At 40.0% G+C, this 25,759-nt stretch overlaps 1 protein-coding gene across 21 annotated transcripts in view; it reads left to right on the top strand.

The window, feature by feature from the left end:
- Window positions 1–25,759, top strand: part of TENM2 (teneurin transmembrane protein 2) — a 979,011-nt gene that overhangs the window by 851,235 nt on the left and 102,017 nt on the right. For 17 of the 21 annotated variants that reach the window (XM_090150611.1, XM_090150610.1, XM_090150609.1 and 14 more), the window contains 2 exons: window positions 8,320–8,442; window positions 18,251–18,456. In XM_090150611.1, coding sequence (XP_090006737.1) covers window positions 8,320–8,442; window positions 18,251–18,456 — 329 coding nt within the window. Of the gene's footprint in view, window positions 1–8,319; window positions 8,443–18,250; window positions 18,457–25,256; window positions 25,633–25,759 lie in introns of those variants that run through there. The other 4 variants (XM_090150624.1, XM_090150623.1, XM_090150621.1 and 1 more) reach the window with 2 other exon arrangements.

The following is a 25,759-nucleotide window of genomic DNA, read 5'->3' as shown; positions in this document are numbered from 1 at the left end:
AACAGAGTGACAATCAAACATCTTATGGCTCTCCTTCCATTTCCTGTTTCATCTTCAGTAACATTTATTCAAATGAAAGCAATTAGTAAATCTCAGCAGAAGTTTGGCCTATTATAACAATGCACCCATTCATAGATTTTTTTATGGTATTTCTATAGAATGCTTCTGGGGTTAGAAATGCCTCATAAAGCAAGAGCTCTGCCCTAAACAATTTGTTATCTAGAAGAGTTTACACGCTGAGGGTGAAATTATGCCTGAGGATTGCATTCCTATGGGTAAGATTGTTGAAGTCAACTTTCCATTGTGCTTTCAGAAAGGCACCGTATCCCTGTGTCACCCTGGTGAGCAGACAGAGCATGCCTGACATCTCTGCCACGAAGGGGAGCTCTGAGCTGCCCTTGTACTCAGCAAGCACTGGCACTGCAAAGCGCAGAGGCAGAAATAAGAGTCTGCCTCAGTTTCCTTCTGCTTATGTCCTGGAAAGCAAGGCATCAAAATTCAAGTTCTACTGTGATAATATTTATAAGACCACTCTTATGAAGGGGAAGATAGAGTTGTATTCGCTCGGCAGCTGCAGAAAGGCAAGTAGAACATACAGCCTGGTATGTGTTACCTGTGTTGTGTCATAAGCCTGCTGGGTAAGTAAGTATTCCTCAAGATATTCCCAGTAGTACAAAGAGACAGACTGTGCTTCTCTTTGGAAAGCTTAAGATTATGATTATTATTTAAGTAAAACTATTGAAGAGGTCAGACACAGTTAAGGATAGAAAATAGAAATGCAGATGAACAACAATATCAGTTTAATTCAACAGATGGAGAAATTTAAAAAAAAAAAAAAAGTAAAAGGATATAAAAATAAGCAGCACTGTAGTTAGTGAAGTTCTCCATTTCTTAAAACTGTAAATTAAAAAAAAAGAAAACCAATATTAAGAAGATATCGTGTTCAACATTATATAGGACAAATAAGACCAAAAAAAAGGTTCTTTGTTGGGCTCTCTAGCCATAATCCAGAAATGCCTGTTGTTTTGTTGAAAATAGCGAGAGCTGTGACTTCTAAAGTTGTGCATTTTGGTAGTGCTTTAAATGGAATTCCCACATGTAATTTTTATTCAAAATTATTAAGAACATGTAATGCATACCAAATAGCACAGTGATGATTTACTGAGAATTCATGGCTATGGAAATGAACCGTCCATTTGTTGTTGAACGTAGTGGTCATGGTCAATAAGCCATACTTTTTGTATAAATTCTACAATAATCATATTAAATCTAGATCAAGTGTTCTGTGTTTGAAACAGTATTTTAACCTTTGCTGCAAACAACTGAATGCTCACAAGTAGAGGAGAGAGTGATCAGTGCATCCAAATATTTTACACGACATCTGTAGGATCGTTAGTAGTAGAACTGGCAGTATAGAGACTTTTTTAACCTTAGGTGTCTTGCATAAAATGTTACAGCTGAAGTCTCATCTCTTGTGCTTTTGAAATCTCCAGCAAGATATTTTAAAAAATACTTCTCTTGTAATGATAGCTTTTCTTTGCTCTTAATTAAACAGGGTATTTACTGTTGTGCTGGTGAATAACTACACAAGGTTGAGATGTGCAAAGTGAAAAACAAGCTTTGTTTGCCATTTCATACACTGCATTCCCAGCTCATTTAGATGTACTGAAGCTTATGCCCTAGGGTACCTAAAAATCACACTGCTTCTAGGAAATGCTTTGTGGCATAAAAATTCAAAGGTTTGCCTGTGATGTGTTGATCTAAACATCACTTGGTGTGTCTGGGCTGGTGGATGGGTAGAGGATGTGCCGTGGTACAGTGTAGGGGATAAAAATACATCAAACGTGTCAAGGAACTCGGGGACACGTCGATACACCAAGGAGTGATGTATACGTGTAGGAACAGCTGTGTCAGGTCAGATAAAAGTCAAATAACCTCATAACTTATTGCCAGCATCCTAATGCGGATGTCTTGTATGAACAAGCAGAGCAGATATGTACTTTTCCCCACTGATGTTCCAACCTCTGGTTTTGGGTTGTCTCTGAGAAGCAGTCAGGAGTCATGGCAATATTCCTTACTTTGTTCACTTTTCCCATGTGATTCAATGTTTGATGCTCTCTTTTGATGTACTTGAATGCTGAATTGAAATTTTCAGAGAACTTTAGATTTAGAGATTTAGATTTAGAGATCTTTAGATTTCAGAGAACTTTCATTTAGCTCAAACTTTCTGTTTGAAAACAGCCAGCTGAGAGACCATTATTTTATACTCGAAGACCGTTTCTTTATACATGGAGCTAAGGCTACTCTTCTCCAGTATGTTTTTTTTTATCTTAATCTTGAATTTTGTCTGCCACTTGACTGTGCAGTCACTCAGATGCATTACATCCTTATGCAGTTCTTGCTCTGCCTTTGCCATGAACAATGCCACATCAGCAGCAGACTTGTCCCCACCTGGCATGGCCTGGTTTTCTTTTGGAACCTTACCCTCAGTTTTTTTTTAAATATTATTTTAAAGGTCATGTAGATAACGTAAGAAAGAAGACAGTTGTCCACCCAGCAGTCCATTGGCTTTGTTTTGCCTTGAGAAGGTGGTATGGGAACACAATAACATCTACTGAGCTCTCTCAGAGATCCTGAAGAGTGCTCCAGCATCTTTGTTCCAGCCACACTGGGTGTCTTGCAGCATGGTGTTTACTTGTGCTCTGCTTGCCTAAAAAAACCCCAATGTGACATCAACATTGTTTGTGTAGGCATCAAACACATTTCTTTCATTGGTAATTCACGTGTAACTATCACGTTTGGTTTTGAGTTATTTTTTTTTTTTAGCAGACTGCAATGGAACTAAAACCATTCTGTTTCCTGAGAGTAAATTATCTCATTATGAAAGTTCAGAAGAATGTCGAGAAACAGGGAAGAACTGAAAGTTCTGGCAGCTAGTCCTGAAATTTAGGAAACACATTAGTGTATATCTAGCAAAGAGAAATGATAACTTGTTCACATGCATTCATTTCAAAACTGCTCTCTTTGAATAGCGAAGTCTCACTTCTGCGGTAATGACTTTCCAAGCACTTTATCATATGTTAAACCTGAGGAACCACAGTTTACAACTTTCTGTGGACCTTGTCCCATTCTGCCAGTAACAGAACACAAAGGAGCCTTGGGTAATTGCAAGTCCAGGTCCTGAGGTCCAGCTGCCTTCTTTTAAACAACTGTCATCTGTTAATATAAGAAGCCATACAGCCCATTGTAGCTGTGTACTGACAGTGCTTGTATTCCTCTGCTGCACATGCAGACAAAGACTGGCCAACAGAATTACCTGGGGAAAGGTAAAAAAGCCTCTGCAAAACAACCAAGACTTATTGAAGATTTTTTCAGGCACATGTTGCCAAATCCCTTTGTGGGAAAAGGCTTTTACTGTCTGCAATGCAGACATACTGCATACATGAACACTTGCAGAATTGCACATCTGATGAAGGCTAGCTGTTCTCCATGTTCAGTTTCTAATAATTAGAAGACGCTACCAAAATATGGCTCTCAATTGAAACTTAATTTAGCAAGATCTGGTTATGTGTGTGTGTTAACATGAATTGTCAAGACCTAGGGAAGGCTCCTTACCTCTGTCATTACACCCACCCAATAATCCCTGCTACCCAGCTAGAGAGCATCAGTTAGAGCCAAGCACAATGTTCCCAGGCACTGTGTAAGCTTTTCATGGGCAATTCCCCTATTCCTCATTTTTGACCTTCAGACTCCTGCCATTCTTGTGCAGAACACCTGTGCAGGAGAGGCTGCTAACTGCGATGTATCATAATTCCCACTGTAATAGGGGCACATGATCACAAGGGATCATGGTTTATTTTTTATTTTTTTTTAATTTCTTGGGATACATTTATTCTTGCCAAGTCATTCAGGTCACCCATCTGTATTATGTTCACAGAGGAATCAAATGCTAAGCTTCTTTCACCTTATGCAGCTATATGGACGGTATGTTGTTTTAATGATCTATCATATTTATACAAAAGTCTATCTGCACATCCACTTTCAATTTATATAGTCAGGATAGTCTTTTAATGCATCATAACATAATAAAAAAATGCATGTGCAGAATTTTTTTAAACATATACACTATAAAATTATGTTGCTAAGATTTATTAGGAACCTCTTGTTTCATCCTGTCCATGATTTCTTAGGCTTGATTTGGAAATCATACTTTTGTTACTCAGTACTAATTAGATATATCAGAATAACAAGAGTTATCACATTGTTCATTTCATAACTGATCAGAAAGGAAATTCTTTCTAGAGTGTCCACTCCCCTGTGATAGAATAACCTGCATAAAGCAAATGTGCTTTTAGTGTCTGTTTTCTAATGTTGTTTTTGATGCAGACCAGTTTATTTTTCACATGAAAAAAGATGAAGCTGCTGAAGTTAATAGAATATTATGTCTAGATACATGCTGACCAAGTGAGATCATAGTTTGGTAGGTTCACGGAGTAAAGTAGATAAGGGGAAGTGCTTTACAGTTGCTCAATACGCATAGCAACTTGGAAAGTTAGTATTTAGGAACACTCATTATTCTGGGCACATTTATAATCTTCCCAACTTTTTGAGTTGCTTCGGGAATACTGAATTTCCTGATAAAGCAGTGATGTGTATCTCCCAGTCCTTAACTGGAAAGATGCACTAGGAATGGGAAACGTGATGATCGTTCATCTGTGTATTCCTCCTTTTAAGGAGTACCGTAGAGGGAAGGTCTAAGTGCAAAAATTGATTCTGTCCTGTTGGCAGGCTCTCAGTTACAGTACTCCAGTGGATGAAAAGACCAAAGGTCTCCCATTTTAGAAAAATGTGCGCCAGGGGAGGACAGAGAGCTTTCCTAGCTTGGAAAATATTGTCCATTAGACTGAGCTCTGACTGGTGTGAAAATTGGGGCTATGGCCACAAAGAGGGATTGAACTAAAGAGGAGTCTTAGAGAACATTCAAGAAAGTTTCAAATGTAAATTTTCTCATTTGTCTGGGGATCTGTATGCCTTTGGGGATTTCTTAAAATAAGGTGTGATTCATTCTGGTAACCTCTACCATATGCAAGTCGTAGATTGATACTTGACAGCTGTACCACCTTTAGTGCTAAACTAGCTCTCTGCTTTTGTTCTTGATGGACATGCAGCTTTAGCTTCTAGTTTTATGTGCTTTCACCGTGTGTGCACGTGTCGCTGTGGTAAGGTTGGTTTCTTGTGTTGGGGGTTTTTTTGGTACGTTTTGTTTTTTTTACCTAAATTTCAATGGTTTCATTTCATGTGTTGCTGTAGTCTCATTGTTAGAGAATATAAATGTACAATTCAGTCTCCTGAGTTGCTTATGTTAGTGTTAAATGAACCAGATAAACTGTGACAAGCTCAATGTTTGAAATTCAAACCCAGAACGTGGAGAATGTGTTTAAATGCTGAGGAGGAAAGCAAACAAATGCAATTAAATACCTACAAAACATATACAGAACTAATAATATATAAATGTATCATAAGCATAATATAAAATGGCACTTCTTCTGAAGGGTTAATCTGTAAACCATATGTGGAGCTCAGGAACTGTGTCTGAGCAAGTGGGCTGGTGTGGAAGAGCAGTGCTCCCCTGGGTGATCCGCGAGGCCACAGCTGTGGGCGCCAGGCAGCCCCCAGTGCCAGGTCTCCAGTCTGTCTCAGCATATGGGTCTGACTGCGTGTCCCAGCCCAGCTGGCTGGTGGACAGATAGCCACAGGAGAGAGAAACTGTGGTCAGAACCTGACCAGAGTGTGGGAAAGGAGGCAGTCGTGGCATCACAGGTTGTTTAGGTGTTGTTTGAAACAGCAAACAAATATAAAAACCAACAATAGAAATAAGCAGAGAAGGGACAGAAATTCTCAAGCCCAAATTTTTTGTCTGATATGCACGCACTCAACTTCTGAGTGGATCCCAGTATTTCTAATTTAATGGGCTTCTGCTTATTGCTTTGCTGGAGGCTTTTTTTTTTTGATTAACAGAACAAAAGGTTAATCATATAAATTCCCCATCTCGTGTCATGCTGAAGCAAGAGGGAATAGGTATCTCCTTGTTCTCGCTGCTTAGCTGCTATTCAGGCTAGCTGTGTGCAGTACAAACACGGATCTCTCCCCGCAGGCCCCCATGACATACTTTTCACACTGTGTTCTTGGTGGAAGATGAACACTCCTCACATTTATGATTCCGCTTGTCTTTCTGGAAGGATGGGGATCGAGCAATGGCTACGTGAGCTGTGCAGGAGATCCTCATCTTTGGCTCTGCAGGGAGCTGCAGCAGATGCGCAAACCCCTGCCCCATTAAGAAGGAGCTGTAATTGCACCTACCTCGTGTGTTTGTGATTAAAACACCGAGCGGTGCAGTCACTAATGAAATCATGGCAAACTTGGAAGCAGATGGATCAAGGTTTTCCTTAATATCTTTTTTAATTCGTTGTATAAATCTACCTGGTAATTATGAGTTAGCAACTGTAATTCTCTTGGACAGGCTATTAGTTATGATTTCTTTATCTCTTTGTTGTAAAGAGTGGTTCATACTTGAAGCAACAAAATTTCATCTCCTCAAATGACCTACATTTATGGTTACACCTGCAATAAAGAAATAATTGCAACTTTGAATAGAGGATAAAACACCAAAGTCTAATTCTCCACCACTGGTTTTCATTCTGGGAATCTGCAGTGCCCTTTGCTTAGGATAGAGGCGCAGCAGGACGCCTGGTGGCAGCAGGCTGGGGCCCAGCCCTGTGCTGCCATGCAGTGTCTGCCTTCAGCGGGGCCAGGCAGCAATCTGCCTGTTATGTGAGCTTTGCCATGCTGAAAAGAAAATCGTTTGCTTGAGATTGGGCTGAAAAGCTCTTTAAAACGTTTGTTTTGGCAAAGCGAAAAAAGTTGTACTTGAATAAAACATTTGATCCGATACAACTTTTTTGTCAACTTTCCAGGAATTTATTTCTATAGAAATAAATTCTGACTTGTTGCTCAGCTAAGCATCATTTCAGGTTCATACTTGGTTATTTTTCTTCATTTGTAAGAATATACGTATGGATCAGTCCCATTCTTGTGGATCCGTGCGTTCCGAGGCGATGTGTCCGATGGTGCCTCCAGAGCTACAAACTGCAGCTCTGCAGGAACTGCTTTGCCCTGACATGGAAGCTCGCAGCAGCTGGCAGTTGCTGCTCCTGTCCACACCTCAGTGCTGGCATGTGGCACTTAGCTCACGTGGGTCTGACACTGCAGGAGGGAGCACTGATGGTGCCCATCATTGTAATGCTGGTGTTCTCTGCCAGCTGACAGCGCGTCCCCTCAAACACCACTGCAGCACATAACTGAAAATACTGAGTTGTGGGTGGGGGAAGTGAGCGAGAGAGCAGGATGGAGCACACAGAAGTGAACGGAAACAGCACGGTGGCCTTTTCAGCCCTCCGCCTCTACTCTGCATCGGGAAGATGCCACAGGGATAATATGATGGAAGTATGGAGATGTATTCAGGTAGCTTCTGTTTATACAAAGTGAAGATGCACATAAATCCACAGCTGAGTGATTCAGACCTGTCAAGTCTCATGCATTATGCACAGGAGTTATTCAATTAGCCCCTGCCGCTGTGCCTATAGCTCACGCTGTTGTGAAGGCACTGCAGCAGCCCTTCTCCCACTCCAGAATCCTCAGCGCCGGCCGTGGCCGCGGGGCCGGGTGCGGTGCGGGGCCGGGATGCCCGCAGTGCTGGGCGCGGCTCCTCGCGCTCGGTCGGAGGATCGGCCGAGCCGGGTTTGTCGGTGAAGCGTAACCCGCAGAATTAAGACAGAAACGATAAGATGTGTCGGTACGTTGTAATAAACGTGAGATAATTGCACGCTATTAGTATACGCACAGCTAACGGTAATTTACCATCAGTGAAGGCATTACCACACGCGATATAACGCGGGGCAGCACCGACTCTCCGAGAGCGGCTCCGCCTGCGGCGCTCAGCGTCCCGGCGCCTGCCGGGGTTCGAACCGATCCGCTAGTCGATAAAGAAATGAACGGAACGGGTTGATGGGAGTCATCGGGCTTTTCTTTTGTGTTTTGATTTTTGTTGTCGTTGCCCGTTGTGTTTTGTTTTTGTTTGGTTGTTTGTTTGTTTTTTTTAGCACACGTTCCTCCGGGACGAGCCGCCGTAGCGTTTTCCAAAAAGCCGTTTAATCGAAATCAGCTGTATTTCCCCTCTCCCCACCCCCCGCCCCCCCATCTCCCCCCCATCTCCCCGTCCGCGTGCAGCGGCCTCACTGCTCCGCTTTGTGTCTCCGGCAGCGATGCACCTCCTGGGGCTGAACTGGCAGCTGCAGCCCGCGGACGGACACACCTTCAGCAACGGGCTGCGGCCGGGCGCGGCGGGCGCGGAGGACGGAGCGGCGGCGCCACCTGCAGGCAGAGGTGAGCTGCGGGGCCTCGGCCTGCGGGCGGCCCTCGGCGCGCGCCCGGCCGCGAGCGCATGGCGAGCCCCGGCCCGTGCTGCTCTGGAGCGTTGCACGCCGCACGTTGCTGCTATTGCTTTGCTTGAAGGAAAACCGCGTGCCGTAGAGGATGAAGAGCGAGGGCAGCGAGGAGGAAATGTCTGGAACCAGAAACGCTTTCTTAGACTACGAAGCATACGTTAAAAAAAGAGAGGGAAATTATCACAGAGAGGCTTTTAAACATTTCAGTTGAATGCTTTCTAATGATGATGAGGTTCAGGTGTTTGCTGCATAGCACTGCGGCTTTCCCTGGCTCCCAGAAGAGCCGCAGTAAGGCAGAACGTGGCCGTCCAGCTCCAGGTGCCCACGGAGTGCTATGCAGCAGGGTGAGAGTGCTCCGTGCGGGTCTGCAGCACAGCTTTGTTTAGAGCTGAGCATCACTTTGCTCAGAACCCACAGCCCACGCCATCCTGCTGCTCCCCGAAACAAGCCTTAAGCTAACAAATGCTAATGCGGGACACGTGCATGGGATGGATGGACGAATCTCAGCCAAAGTGGTGTTGGGAGCAAAGCTGAGTTCAGTTCTTTGGCATGCCCGGTCCTTTTACAAATTGCAGATCTGCTGCACCTCTGCTTCTTTATGTTTTCTGTGGAGGCACCAGCTTTGGCTTCCTCCTTTTGTTGGAATGCAGCGTCCTTGTTGTGGCAAGACAACTGTAGGTTTTCAGACAGCAGCTTGTTGGCTTGGCTTCCGTCTCCTACTGTAGGTCACGCAGTGGATGAACAGCACATCCCTAAGTACCTGGCAGAATGTTTGTATTGCTGCTGAACTCTTTCCAGATTGCACACAGGTGAGAGACCCTATGGTTTGAGGCAGGAACCTGAAGAGCCTAGGACCTCAATTATGGTCACTTAGCAGACAACTGCAGTGTTTAACACATTTCCAAATTCCCTCCCCTGCAGCTTTTTGTTGCCATCTCTGTGCAAATGTAGGGCAGCAGAATTGTTGAATTTGAATGTTCTCGTCTGCCTGGGGCACTGCAGTGCCAATTCTGGCAGTGCATCCCAACCCTACTCTAATTAGCATTGCACATTTCAAGAGACAGAGATGCCGGCTGTTGGGGATTGGTAGCCTCCTGTGGAGGAGACAGGAGGCAGCGCTGCTAGTTATGTCTTAAATTGCTGCAGTTGGGCTTCCTCAGAGTGTGTTGGAAAAGTTTTCTTCTGACATTTTGTAGAAGGTTCCTGAAACGTTGATAATTTTGTAGGAGGAAGGAGAAAATATTTAGGTAAGTAATCTTCCACAGAGGAGTAATGGGAATGACAGGCTTGGGTGAGCACAAGGAATATCTGAAACAGACATTCTTGTAGCAGGGAAGAGCGAAAAGTTTTTCTACCTCACCATTCATTCTATTATGTTCAAGTTAATATTGCTACCCCAGCAGTTTTTAGGAAAGCCTCTGACAGCTTTTAACACAACAACCATTTTCAGGACTCTGGCTGTGGAGAGTGACCTTTTTATAATTGACACAGCTCAGGATGAAGCCATTCTTTTCAAAACATGGCTCTCCCAAAGAAACCTTTAACCCCTAGTCTGAAAACAGCCACTTAAACACAAGCTGTGCCTACTCAGCAAGTAAGGCATTTTAAAGAAGAGCAATTCAGACGGGGAAAAAGAGGCAGATATTTCAATTTGATCTGCTGTTCCTTATTAAGAGACTGAATTTAGGTAAGAAATAATAAAAATGCAATTTAAGGGAAACGTGAATTACGTTATTACCACATTTTCTTATCAGAATGAAAACAAAATTCACTATTAAGAAAACACAATTGCACATTTTTTTGTAATTGCACGCCACGTCTCGCTGATGCTGGGGTTGTGTGAAAGGAACAGGCAGAAAAGTCCTCATTGCTGCTGTAAAACCGCAGGGGAAGTCCACCATGCTCTGACTGCAGGAAAGCAAAGGATGACTTCCTTTGCCTTTAGGCTCTCATAGCTGTGCTGAACTCGAGATTTAGATTAATCGACAAATTAAGGAGATTTTACCTTCTTAACAAGTGGTAAGGCAGTACTCCTTCATAGGGCATTAAAAAACAAGCTGGTGCTGCCTTGGAGTCGTGGAATTGCTACAGAAATGGGATAGATTTTATAAAAAAAAATCTAAGTGAAGCCTGTTGGTCTATTACTGTTACAGAAGGATAATGTTAGAGTTTTGGTGTAATCAATCTAGAAGAGGAAAAAAGGGAAAAAAAGAGTGTTTGGGAACAATCATTTCTTCACCAACAGGTGAACTAAGCGACCTTAAAGTGCTTTCGTTTGCCTGGATTCTGTTAGTCTGTGCTATGAGTATATTCTAAATTTAAAATTATATAGCAGGCTGGACACATTTCCTGACAGTATGTGCAGTTTCCTTTCTAATTGACAGAATGTACTATAAAAGTCAACTTTAATCATTTCAGAGTGCACCTAAGATAAGTGTAATTCATGTGGAACTATCATAAGTAGCTCCAGCTGCAATTCCAACTGCAGTACACTTTAGAGATTTTTTTCTGTTGTTTGATATATTGTCTTTGGTGTTCTCACAAACTCATCAGATTTTATGCTACTTTAAAAACAAAAATCAACAATTTCTTTAGTATTTTTGACTATGTGATTTACTACATTAAGGCTCCATAAAGCTGGAAAACAAAGTACGAGATCGACCCTAGAAATGAGCATTTTAGAAGATAGCAAAGGCAATTATAGGCAAGGAAAGATCAGTTTGGTTACTATATATGCGTTCACTAATTGGAAAAAGCAGGTTTGAATATATGTTCTGATAGTCAAACATTCCTGGCTTTGGGTTTCTTTGAACCAACCAGCTTCATCCAGGTTCATCTCAGTTAGTGAGTCACTTTAGTAAGTAAGATTTCAACAATACAGTTACCTCCAATGAGGAATACTTACTTCCAGTTATCACGTTCAGTACCTACAATGGCAACAACAAAATGAAGAAATGAAAGTCTTCTGTTAAATTTTATACTGTCTTCTGGTCTGAACTTACTTCCTTGAGATGGATGCCTAAAACCTATCGGATCTAGGGAGACAAAAAATGGAATTCTACTCATTTAGCAGAAATTTGCTTTGCACTGGTATGGAAAACTGAAGTCTGCAGTCATTGTGAAGCTGTGTAGCTTGTCTTCATCTCTCTCCATATTATGCTGAGAAAGAGTTGAAAGGTTTGCATACAGCAGTGCTTTTTCAACATTTAAAATATTATCAGAGCAGCAGACGGGCAGCATTAAAGAAATTATAAATACTCTAGATTGGAAGAATCTTTACATATTGCTTGGGGTTCAGATGAAATAAGTTGGTCCCTGTCCTGAGTGCTGGGAACAGTGACTCTGAAAATGCTACAGTCATCAGAAAGTATCAGGACTGGGGGCCACGTGGAGGAACTTCATTGTCATGTTGCAGAAAATTAAAAGATTTAAAAAAAAAAAAAAAAAAAAAACAGACCTCAAAGCTCATTAACAGTGTAAACTGCATGCATCTTTTGGTTCCAACTGCTTCCTTTTAGAGGCTTTGAACAGATGATCAAAACGTAATAACAATCAATGTATTTTAAATGTCACTTCCGTTATCTTCATTCAGTTTAATCAAGACATGCCGTCGTTTTCCAGGTGGATTAATCTTACTAAATATTTATGTGGCTAATGTAACTTAGATCTTAATTGACTTGTTAGTGAGCAAGAATAGTAATGTGGACCCTATGAAGGGTGGCAGATGTGGTCTTCTGAAAATACACCGGTCTCCAGGGCTGCCAAAATTTAAGCAAAGTGTGTGACTAAGGTCAGCAGAGCAGAAGAGGAATTCTTTCTACTTGCTGTGATTGTGTTGATGATGATGGTTTGAGTTGCTGTGTTCAGAGTTACTTGGTGAGCTGTATTATACACCGTCAGAGATGACTATTGCAGTGATGCAGGAATCCATGCTAATATGTCCTTTGCTTAACGCTGGGAACTAACAGCTCTTCGTTTCATTTCAGTTATAATTTGCTTTTGATTCTGAAAACAACAAATCTTGTGAAGCTGTGCCCATGGGAATGTGAAAATGTGCCTACGTTTCTGGGTGTATCAGAGTAGCAGAGAGACGTTTCTTAATTCCACCCGCAGGGCCAGATTGCTTGGCTGCAGCTGAGGCAGAGCAGTGGTCTTAAGCAGATGGTTCCTTTGCAGAATTTCTTTCAGCACAATAGAAATATGCTATCCTGGCCAACAATCCTGATGCTGATTTTGTTTCAGATGCTGTTTTGCTGGACTCCTGGAAGCTCATACAAATTCAGGAGCTTCCTTCCTTCCTCTTCACTAAATAGAGCTCGTTATTACCTCAGCATCTTCAGCATAACCGTAGTTCAAGAAGTGTCATAGCAGCTTCTGCAGACAACCCTCATTTCCTGGCTTCTTACATTACTGTAGTTCTGGGAATTTGTTTTGCACCGGCGGTCAGTCTGTTTTACCTGTTTTTCACTTGGGTCCTAGGAATTAGCAGTAGGTGTTTTGAAGTGTAAGCGCACAGAGGAATTAATAAGTGAGACAGTAATGCATAATACTGATTGATTTATTTTTTTCAATTCTGAAATAATAAGAAATGCCTGGTCGTATGAGTAACAAACTTACGTGGAGAAAAATGTCCATCATTAAAAACGTTATTAATTATCATCATTTGTTTTTTGGCAGAAAATCGGTGGAATACATTTTTGAATGCTTACATGTATTTATTTTCTTTATTGAGTGATTACACAGTGATACCATACAGCTCATTGGAATTCTGAGTCAACTGTAAAAATCTCTAGTGATACAAAAACAGAAAAATGAGTTAGATTTAAAGATAGGGAAAGCTATATCTGCAGTGAAGAAGTGGAGAGGTACCGGGATAGAAGCGAAGGAGAAACCTCTTCAACCATCATGGTGACGTTTATTCCTTGTAATTAATTTGAGATTATCCAGATTGTTCTGGTAGTTTGTTATGGATGTATAGGAACGGATATTTTGCCAGATAACATATTATCAAGACACGTCTTACAGCCATCTCTGTTAGAAAGGCACACAATCAAAGGACTGAAGTAATTGCCATTTGAACGTGATGTCTGTAGCAGGACACTGGCAGTAGCCAGATGTAATTTTTATTGTTTTAAATTTTGACTCTGATGTGGCAGAGCAGCCTGTAAACCCCAAGTTTTCTCGTCTCGGTGTGGGTGCAGTTCTGCTGCATCGCTGACACTGCTTGACGTAATTTAAATTAAAGGCTGAATGGGCATGTGGTATCAGCTGCCACCTTGAGACTGACCTCCAGCTCGAAGATGAGGCCAACTGACAAGTGGGGGAGTTTGCCTTGCTGTTGTCATGTATCTCCTGTCTGATAGCTTCAAAGGCAAACATGCTTGAGCGCTAAAACAGTCTTTTCAGATGTATATGCCAAAATAGTAATTCGACTGGGTAAATAACACAGCAGTTTAAATGAATAAGTGTTATTTAGTTGATAAATATATGTTTGACTGAGAGATTGAAATGACTCCCCTGGGTACGGAGAAGAAGTACGCTTTTAAAACTCTCTTTTTGCAGATGTTTATAGAGAGGAAATCACAGGGGGAAAAATCAAGTATCCACAGAGTTAAGGAATAAACAAAACTCTAAGACAGCCACCCACAGCAGAGAGAATGATTTGGGGGTTTATTTGCTCACGGTAATATGAGTTCTTTGCTTTGGTCTTCTCAGCTTTGTCAGTCTGTCACATCTGTAACTTCACTTAACTGCAGTTTATGTTCTTTGAATGTGATCTGCAGTGGTCCATCAAAATGGAAAAGCTTCTAAAAATAGCTGGAGGGAGTGAATCAGGTGGAAAGATGCATGCTCTGCATTAGGAGGTGAAGACTGAAGGAAGCTATAAAAGAGGTTTACTTTAAGAGTCTCTAGAGACAGAGTTTTTAAGTGAAGCTGTTAGCGCAACAAAGCTCTTGTAAATGTAAAGCTAGGATGATGGTGTTCTGCTTCTTAAGTTTTAAAGAAGTAAACTGAAGTCACTTGGCTAAGAAGTTGTTCAGTGGCCATGCATACTTGGCGTTTCAGTCCGTTATTTCTGATTTGTGATGTAAGGAGCATCATGCAGCCAACGCTGAGACCCTTCCTGTGCTGTTTTTTATGTGACTGAATTACTGTTAGAAGTGAGAATTTTTAATAGAGCAAGAAGTCTTTAATTCTTGCTTTATTTTAATTCTTGCTTTATTTTAATTCTTGCTTTATTTTAATTCTTGCTTTATTTTAATTCTTGCCTTATTTTAATAAATCTTGCTTTATTTTAATTCTCTTCTTGCTTTAATAAAGCAAGAAGTCCTGCCAAGATGCTTGTGTCCGTTTTGTGTTTTGTAACAATGGGAGAATAATTCAGCAGGAATTTATGAAAATATATTCAATAATGCATAGTCACTAGATCTTTGCTTGCTTGCTGGACTTAAACCTTCCCAAGAAATTAGTTGAAAATATTTTGACATGACTCCAAACATTTGTAAGTCTTGCAACTTCAGCATTGTAACCTAGAGCCATAAAACCAGGAATTCTTGCATTAAATTCTGAAAATTAAAAATAAGGGTCTCTTCCAGCATGCCAGACAGAAGGCAGCAGCTAAATTTCACATGCTCATGGCATGGGCTGGATGCAGAGCAGAGATGTGCATTACTCCAAAAATGAAGACTTGAAACTAAGGAGTCATCCTTCCATTCCGTTCTTTGTTCTTTTTTTTTTTTTTTTTCTTTTTGTGAGGGGTTAAATGTGTCTTCATCATGTGTCTATCACTTGATAAATGCTCACGTAACTCACTTTTAAAATCCTCTACTGAGTTGAACTCCTCCAGCTGTCACAGTCCTTAGGAATTGCTAAATGGAGTTTCTTGAAACACTGAAATATTCTGGAAAGAGTGGTTTGGACAAGTAGAAAGTAGGTCAGCTATGCAGTAGAGGGAGAAAATAACATCTATGGGGGGGGTGCTTCTGAAAATAATGCCTAGCCAAACTGAATAATTGCAGTAGTCTTAGGAGCCTCAGTCGTGTCTTTAGGCTGATTATTCTTTATTAGTTTGCTGGTCTTAACTGCCATTTTAAGCAATTTTTACACTAAAGCTTAATTATTTTCATGAGAAAAATAAATTGCCATTTTGACATTCAATTTTTTTTTTCTTTTCTTTTTCTTTTTTTTTTTTTTTTTTTTGTAAATTTGACATTCAGTATATTGTCACCTGTGAGGTGTGCACCAAAGTAGTGTGAATGTAACTCTGGTTCTCTTGATGACTAGAATATTGGTTGATGCATTACGTGATTAGATCCTCCTTGAAAATAGCCTTTCTCTGCTAGAAATGCAGAACAGAATTTGTAAATACAAAGGAGGCTTAGGCTAAATTCAGCCAGAAGTACTAAAACTCGAGCCTCCATTGAAGATCTGTCTTTTAATGGTAGGAAATAAACTTATTTGCAAAGTAACTCAAGTTACAAACGCTGCTCCAAAAGTATTGCCTCCTAGTTTATTATGTAGGCTGTAATGTGTTGACCAAAACATGCAAATCAGATGCAGCATAAGTCATTCTAACCCCATGTCAATTTTAAAGTGTTCAAACAAGGATTCATTTCTTTAAAATTTGTTCTGTGTTGTAAGCTGTAGTGCTGTGTTGGGAGCTGGCTCAGGACTTGGTAGCTCTGATTAAATATTACAATGTTTATGTAGTGAGGTAAATGTAACTGTAAGCTACTTTTTTTTTGTTTTTCTTTACCTGCTTGGAGCATTGGATTTGTGCTGCTGACACAAACCATATCTCTGACTGTACAGGACCACTGTTCCACTGAATGCTAGAGTCGGATCAACAGAGTATTGCTTCAAAAGAACCAAAACAAGAAGCAGATTCCAGTGCAGGGGCTGGAGGGGAGGTGGAGGGAATGGCTGTTAAGGTGAGGCAGAGTTGAGCTACAGATTCACACCTGCTTTCCATCTGGCTCGGTAGACGACTTCTGACAAAGATTTGCACTGGAGTTGATGGACTGAAGCGACTTTGTCGCAGTCATGAAATCAACTGAATTGAAAATACACAATTCAGGTCAGTCATTGATGAGTGAACAGATTCGGAATATTGGAAAAGGTGCTGGTGTATTGATCTTCTCACCTTTACTCCTTGTGCAGCCTTTATTATAACAGTAATGCTTATTGTCATGCTACCTATAAATAGCTTTTTCTTTGGAGGCTTCTCTTCAACTGCAGATGTCCTTAGATAGAGTCAGGACTAACTAATGAGTCAGCAACTCATTCTCCTTTCTTTGCAGGCTGTCTTTGCATATCTTTTGTTGCTTTAAGAGCTGTAATGATAAATATATGTTTGATTGATCCATTAGCATGGAAAATGAAAAAAGAAAATTTACCAAAAACTGGGTAGCAGTTGGTGTTCAAATCGTTCTTTTACCACTTGAAGACACTGCCAACATATCTGTTTCATTATGTACAAGTGTAAGTGCTGCTAACAGATCATTTGGAACCAGAAATGAAGCGGTGCTATTGCAGCTCTCTCAATTAAGGATACCCAGGGCAGAAAAGCTGTCATGTACTTACCTGCTGGAATTATATGTTATTCTGTGCCATCCTGTTACATTCACATGGTGCTGGAAAACATTTCAGCAGTAGCTTGCCACATCTTGAAAATGATGTTTCACCATGACAAAAACATGAAGTAAACAGCTGAGCTTTTAACAAATCCTGAGGTATTGGTACCATCCAGTATGTATCAACAGGGATATTAATGACACTGTTAGACTTCTGTGATGGCAACAGAAATTTGTCTTTTTCTGGTCTTTTTAGTATCTGTTATAATAATTATAATGTGGACTTACCACCAGGTCGCTTGAGGATATAGGACACAAAATGAAATGTTGTAAGCTGCAGCTTGAAAGCACTGCTAACTCTTCACCTATCACACTCTGCGTTTAAAATGTGTAACCTCAGAACCATCCTGGTCAGCTGCCAAGCAGAAGAGATTCACACCAAGTTTTAAAGGCTATTTCAGGGACTGGAAGCCAGAGCACTCAACCAGAAGGGCCTTGTATCTTGGCTTCAATAATGCATGCTGAAGAACCATCAAAAGATGGATTTTAGCTAACCCTGCAACTATCTGTGGGGAAGAGAGAGACCTACAGATAGATAGTCTCACTGCTTCACACAGAATTAAAAGGCAGTGAATTGAGCTATACTAACTTTCTTTAAAGAATAAGAAGACACATGTTATAGTATAGAAACTGTTCTCTAAATCCTCTTCTTGCATTTCATTTCTTCTACCAACTCTATTGTCTGTGAACGGGGATTTATTGGACTGCTTTGCTATATAAAGCAATAGTAATAAAATTTGCAATCAGTTCATTAAGATTGAAATTACACCTTCAGTTCACCTTTCTGAAATTTGCTATGCTGGTTGCATAGAAGACAGCTGAAAAGCGCAAAAGGAGATTTCTGTGTGCTTAAATGAGTCTCTAAGCAGTCACAGAATTGAAGGCTCAGAGGAATTAGAAGATTGCAGATGCTCCATGGAAACAGGTTCAAAGCCTTCTTTCTTAGCATATATGGACCAAATTCTTCCTTTTTTTTATTGAAACAGCAACAGATTGGATGAAATTAGGAAAGTCGCAGTTTGGTTTAAACAGCAGCATTGCTAGAAGTGCCTTTATTAAAAGCAATTATCTCATTTGATTAATAGTTGATTTGTATTTGTTTTCATTTTATAGGACCGTGGGTCACTAGGAATAGCAGCATAGATAGTGGAGAAACAGAAGTTGGCCGCAAGGTCACCCAAGAAGTGCCCCCTGGAGTATTTTGGAGGTCTCAGATCCATATCAACCAGCCACAGTTCCTGAAGTTCAACATATCCTTAGGGAAGGATGCTCTTTTTGGTGTTTATATAAGAAGAGGACTCCCACCATCACATGCGCAGGTACTTTATCCATGTATTTCTTGGCTGTACTTATGAAAATTCAGAAGTTGGGTGAATTTGTTAGGTTCAGGTTTGAGCTTTTGGAGCTTAAGTTTAGGGATTCCGTGTGGTATTTTGGGGATGACTCAATTTTTTATATTTGCCCTGATACTAAGATTTCTAGGTTATTACACACCTTAACAGTATTTTGATGAATGAAATAACCAAGCGTGATGTTCTTGCTAGTCAGGTTTTTAAAATTACTTTCAGTTTGGCATGAAAGGTTTTAAATCTCTGAGGAAACTGTGGAACCAGTTGAGATAAACCAATCCAGTCACACGCCCATCAAAAATAATAAGTCAAGGTGATCAGATTCACAATACCAAAACACTATATGCAGTTGGAATGCAGCACAGCTAGATCTGATAACGTATCATTTTGGTAGAAGTATCATTTTGTAGAAGTTTCAGACTCCACAGGATGTTGACAGTATTGCTGAGCACACAAAAGGCTTTGGCATCACTGCTATCCAAACCTATTGGAGGACAGAATACAGTGTCCATGTCTGGAAAGCTCTAATTTTACTATTTTTCCATCTGAGATGGTATTTAGGCTTAACATCTCACTAAGACATCGGGCAGGTCTTGCAGCTTGGAATCACAGTTCTTAATTTCTGACTGACCACAGGTTGAAAACTCTGCACCACCGCTTTTTTTGCATTGACTTTGTAGTACATAATTAAAGGTGTAGATAAAGACAGCCTTATAGTGGGACAAAATTTATGTATCTTTTTCTTCTAGGCTGTGCAGTGGTGCTTAGATTTCTTTTGCTGTAATAATAAAGTGACATACTTTATTTTGCAGAGAGGAAAAAATACCTTTAAAGTAATTAATGTGAATAGAAAGATTCTCATTTATTTAGATTAGAACTGTAATGAGCAATAATATTTTGCAGTTGCACATACTGAAAGGAAAGAGCCTCCATTCTTTAGAGAACAAGGGAAGGGGAAATAGGAACCAGCTTTTGGAAAGGAACCTTTACTTCATGCATATCCTTGCTGCTGAAAATCAGTTCTTCATTAAAAAATTACCAGCTACACTTAAATGCTTGATTTAGTTTATAATTTCCGAAGATCAAATTTTGAACTTTGAGTAAAAGCCTTTTCAACATTCATAGATGCCTCGTCCAGATTTGCAAAATACTGCTAGTTTGTTTTCGTTTGGCAATGCAGACTGCAGTTACATAAATGATTAAGCCAAATGCAGAGTGACTTCAACATAACTGCATTGTCATACAAAGAAAATGTTTTCATATTGCTTGCAAGGAGGTATCAGCACTGAGAGAACAGTGGCCATGTGCATGCACAAAGTCGTGATAGAGGGAGTATCTGTGGAAAACTACACCTATGTTAACTGAAATTGGGATCTACTTATTATGGAACTAGTCTGCATTGGCTCTTATTCCTTGGCCGTTATTCTTGCCTGAAGTCTGAATTGAAATTGAAAATTTTTAAGCTGATTTGGGTAGAATTGAGAGAAAAGGTTTACTTGGATTTATGACTTCTGCTTTTAAGAATTGGTGAGCAAGTAGCTTTATGAATCTGCAAACTCCATTGACTTCTTGTATGCTGTTAAGAATTTTTCTCCGAGTTACCAAATGTTTGTATGTATCTGATATCCAGATGTGTCTGACTGGTAAGAAATGAAGACCAGCGGACCACAAATGAAGGAGAAGGGCGAGTGGTTTGTTTTCCATACAGCCAAGGGCTAATATACAGCGTCCTGAAGTTCTGTACAAAGATCAGATAGATTGGGAAAATTTTCATATAATGTTGAATAATTTTCAGCCATTTTCAGACATCCATCCATCATAGAAGATATCCACCAAAAATATGATCCACGGCTGGGACCTTTCTCAAGGATGTTTTGATTTTTTGGCACTTGTGTTTCAGTGCGTTGTCTCGGGCAAGATAATGTCTATGGATCATAAGCTGCATGTGAGGCAGTGATGTAATTCATTGGGCATGTCTCATGGTGCTCTCTTCCCATATCATTCCACTATGGAAAATCACCCAGCAATTTAGATGATGAAAACAAACAAAAGTATAAATCATGAAGTAAAACTAGCTTAGGGCAACCAAAGCTCCAAAATGACCATCAAGATTTTATATAATAACAAGTTAATTATAATTGTCTAACTATCACATTGTGGTGGTATGCCTCTATCTCTTAGAGGAGAAGTAAGTGGTAGTACAAAATAAGTATAGTTTTTACTTCAAGCTGAACATTAATTTCTACTGCACTGTGTTCAGCTATATTTGTTCCAGGTTTCATTATAATGTCCTTGTCTGAGAAGCTAGGATCAAGCAGAGTTCCATTCTTTCCTTCGCTAAACCTTTTGAGCACTGGATATAAATTTCATAACCTTTCTGATAAATTAAATAATGAGAAATACCGACTGTGTTTCCAGTTTAGCTTGAGTCCTCCTCCGAGAACCTCATTTCCAGTTTTTAGTTAGTGGAAGCAGTTCCAACCTTCTTCCATAACTGCATAATGAAATCTCATATTCGTGCAAGTTCTTGGTGCTTTTCGGCAGAAGATTGCTATATCAAAATCCACCCGAACTGCTCCCAAGGAGAAAGAAAAGCAAGCTGTTACACACTGGAGTTGGTGAAAGGAAGACCTGTTCTGACAGAAAGAAGCAGAATGGTTTTGTGTTAATGAAAGTAGTCTGAAGTTAACACCAGGCGATATTTCAGAATTGAAATTTGAAATCCTTGTTTCTGCAAGTTAGGGACATGAACTGTAAAGCAGAGAACAACTTGACTTGACAGTTCATCACTGATCAGTGCTGATATGTCAAGCCTAGCAAAATCCTTTGTGGGAGTAAGTCAATAATCAGCAAATTAGATACATGATTAACCTGAGACAACAAGATGCAGTTCCTGTCTGTGGGCCCTGCTGAGATTTAACCTTCTCAGTAGAAGTGTTTAGCAGATATTCCAGATGTGTAGTTCAGCCAGTCAAACTGACGTAGCTGTGAACTTCTCTAGAAGCAGCTGTGTGCCGTGTGCGTGGGGAGTGGAGCTCTAGAGGAGAGAGAAAATATTTTGAGTGGCAAGCAGACTAGAAAAAGAAACGCATTGCTTTCAAAGAAAATTCTTCCAATCTATGTAGTACTGCACAGAATTAGGAAAATGTGCAGTACAGGCTGGAAGGATCGTGGAGGATAGCCGTATTAATAAAACTGATAATGTATGGAAAATGAGCTGTAAATGTCAAACAATGCATGAAGTGATCCTGCAGAGATTACAGCAATTACGTTACTACACATTGTTAAAATATTCCCAATGATGCATGAAATAAAGTAACCACATAGAAGCATCCCTGCCATGTCTGGAGAAGGCAGTGCATGGAGATGTTTTGCCTCCATTTGCAGCAGTGTTTTCTATTTAATGAAAACCATTTCGATTTAGAACTGTCTTTAATTGAAACAGTGAGAATAGCTGAAGAGCTTCAGTGTTACCATGCTTCCCAGCCACTACTGTAGTTGGAAAGTGATCTGGTCACTTCAGAGCTCTGTGATGGTGACTGTGCTGTTGTAGTGAATGCTGTGCTGCACTGCACCCCTTGTGTTGTGTCACAGTCAAGATGCACATTTAAATGCTGAAATAAGCTCCTTAGCTGTTGGCTGTGTGGGTCAGATGTTTCATGGGTGTATTTTAATGAATAATTACCAAGTGGATTTGATAAAGAACTAGTTTTAAAGCACTTTGCAAACAAGTTTCCCTGACATTTGTTTTATTATTGGCATTGTAGCTCTTACAGGGCTTTAGCATTAGATGAATGCTAGCCACAATGCCAGATATGCTTTTTTCTTCTTCTTTTTCATTTCTCTCTTTTTTTTTCTTTTTTTCTTTTTTTTTTTTTTCCATCTGAAGACACATCCATTATTAAAACAAGAGCTCTAATAGCTCTTTCTTTTCAGCTCCTGTTTTCAAAGACTGTTAATGATTTTGTGGTAGTATGCAAGTGGTTTCAAATCTAAGAAAAGACTATGTTCCAGTGCCTGAGAGCTGTTTGCTTCTTGATGCTTTCACAGCTGGTTCTCTTTTGGTAGGCAGCTGTTCTCAACAGATCTTATGAACGGATGTGTGGCATTGTGCAGTGGATGGCATTGTGGATGACGTTGTGCAGTGTAGTCACTATCATACATGCAGTGTTCCCAAACTGTTTTTCTGACTCCTCGTGGTTACTGGAAAAAGAAAGACCTCATTAGCTTGTGAATAAAATGCATCAGAGGAAGATAGAAGCACTGAAGGAAGAAATTATAAAAACAAATTGCCCAGAAAGAACTTAGCGTGAGATTTAGGTTTGTAAATAAAAGTATGCAGTAGGGTTTTGGTATGCTGTGTAGTAGAATAAATGAGCAATCATGGAAAGCGTGAATTTGGAATTTGTTTGAAGAAGTAGCCTTCTTTATATGGAGCTTTAATCGTAGTAACTACTCTCCCCTGCAAAACTGAACTGTGAAGATGTCATCATTTGTAATTTCTGGTGCCTTTTGTTTCTGGGCAGATTTTAGTTGTTTTTAGTGTGACTTTCTGAATGAAGCCGCAAAATATAAAGGATCATTAAAAAAAAAAAAAAATCAGTGAAAATTAAAAACTGCTTCAGGGCTGATTTTGATAGTTGGCTCGATCCATTCCCTAGTACGTGCAAGTTAGTTCTCCTCAGTAGTTGTTTCTGTTAGATTAAAAACTTACACAATGGCTTCTTAACAATCATGAAAGTGTTTATTTTTGTTTCCTCGATGTGTCTTCTAATCTGTCAGTAGGTAGCTTTAAAGCAAAAGTGCTATTTTTGGAACAGCGTTATATAGTGGTAATTAATCATGCAAGTGGAGTAAATCAGAAAATCAACAGGGCAGCGAGAAACAAAATGATGATCCAGCCAACCATAGCAGTTCATCTCTGGTTATGACCTTCTCAGTGACCTTTTGGTCAGGAATTTTAGATTTTGGGGTGCACATACCCAGTACTTCCATTAAGATTGTACATGCCGGCAGCAAATGCAGCAGCAAATGAATTATCTTCTTTCTTTTTCTCACAGTCCTGAGGAATCCAGAGAGGGATAAACATTTATTGTTATATTCTACATCAATTTGCAGTGGTGCTTCACAAGTCATAAAGTTATTGATGTTTAGTCATTACACTTTTGCCTGAGCATGAAATAGTTCTTCACGGTTTAATTAAAGAGTCTCTATAGTGTGTAGTTAAAATTACAGCCTTATGGGGAGCCATGCCAAGAGACCTGCTCTCTCTAGGTCACACCTGTCATTGTGAAAAGAGATTCTGCAGCTAAAACTACTTCAGGCAGTTTCAGCCTGAGTACTATTCCCCTTCGATCTTGCCAACTGCTGAGCCTTCTCTGCTATATGAGGTAGAATCAGCATCAAACAGAGGGGAGGCAGAGGAACCTGCCAGCATAAGCAGAGATGAACAGCATGTTGCCAGTGAGAAATGTCAGCTTTTATTGCTACTTCCCTAGCTGACCCTTTGTGAACGATTGTTCTGAGGAACAAGATTTCTTTTTCCCAAGATGTTGCCCAAGTAATAACATTTCCCAAAGAGGTGATGAGTCTGTCCTTAACCTCTGACTGCTAGACAGTAGGTTTTAGTAATATTTCCAAATGTCATTGATTTAAGAGATAGATACATGTGTGTGTTTGGCACCTTGGATGCTCTGAGAGTTTCTGACACGCCAGAATTCTCTAAATCTCCAGTGTGCATTGGCTTAAATGCATTAATTTACCTGATTTATTTTCTTTGGTGAAAATCCTGTGTGAAAAAAGGCTCAATAAATGGATTCTCTCAATTAGACCTTAACAATTTGGTGAAACTTTTTTTTCACGTCACTTATTCTTTCCCATGAGTAAAGGCATTGGGAAGAGTGACTAATGCACTTACCGTGGCAGTAGCCTTCAACATTGGTAGATACAGGCTCCAACTCCTGTGCTGTCATGGTTTTCCTTTGTGGCTGCATGCTGATGTCATGGTTTCATGTATTTAAAAAGAAAGTACTAGTACCTCCATACTTTTGCCTTTGTTGTAATGCTAAGTCTGCTGAGAGCTCTATTGCTCCTATTATAACCACTACAAAATTTCAAACAGAAAGGTCACCTTTTATATCACTGTTTGAAATAGATGTGCAGCATGTCACTAACTCATTAAATCAGTCCAACCTTCTGTCTCTTCTAGAAGAATCTTCGTTATTTTATTGCATATTGTGTATTATTTGCTAGAACTCAGTGTTTTAAGGAGTGTAATTTGATGTACAAGAGATCCCTTATGGACCTTTTTTGGATGGAGGTTGACATTTTTCTATTTAAAATAAAACAAAGTGAATGTGTATGGTTTCTTAGAACTGCCACAATCACAGGCTGTACGTGCTGGAGATGACAGAAGGAAGTGCAATGAAACTACTGGCCAGCAAGCATGTACTTTCACTATATTTTATTGAACATATCTTTTTCTTTAGACATGTCTGTCTCTATCTACTCACAGATAGATAAATGTGTCTAAAACAAGATGTATTTTCATAGGGGACTTGTTATACAGCTATCAAAAGATGAAATATTTTTTCTTGTTTCCTGAGGACTTCCCTTAGATGGGGCCATGAGAGCTGGGAAGCTGAGCATAGCATCAGATTGAGAGCACGAGAATCACAAAGCTTAAAGACAGAAGGAAAAAAATAAATAAATAATAATCAAAAAAAGAGCATTAGGAGTTCTGGTACAGCTGCTTTGCTATGCAGAGTTATTCCCTATTGTAGATTAACCAATATTTCTTCTAGTCTTTGTTTAATTGTGTGATGCAGTGGCATCTCCACTGGGAGGCTATTACTGAGCTTAATAGATGGGAAGCTTATCTGACATTCATCTTAAATTTCTTTCTTTCTTTTTTTAGCTTTATACCGTTAATGGTGCCATCCCTCTTATACTCTAAATAATCACTTGCTCTGCTTCATCTGTTTTCCAAAGATTAATGTAATTTTCCAAAGCATCCAAACAGAAATTCTCAGTTTTCCTTAATAGAAGTTCAATGCCTTCAGCTACCTGATTTGTGTTATTCCTTTTCCATGCTCCCTCTGGTTCTTGTATCCTCCTTACCCCTGATTGTTCTGCATACAAACTCAGGTAAGCAAACTGCTCTGTGATGTCAAACTTTCACAGTGTGTTTTAATTGGACACTAACTTACATTGTGTTAGACAGACCCATTTTTTGTTTGTGCTTTCCTGTTTGTTTTTGCATTCTGGGGTTGTC

This window comes from Phasianus colchicus, chromosome 15 (assembly GCF_987193195.1).
Source record: "Phasianus colchicus chromosome 15, bPhaCol1.hap1.1, whole genome shotgun sequence".
Taxonomy (NCBI): Eukaryota; Metazoa; Chordata; class Aves; order Galliformes; family Phasianidae; genus Phasianus; species Phasianus colchicus.
This window is presented reverse-complemented; position numbering and strand designations above follow the sequence as displayed.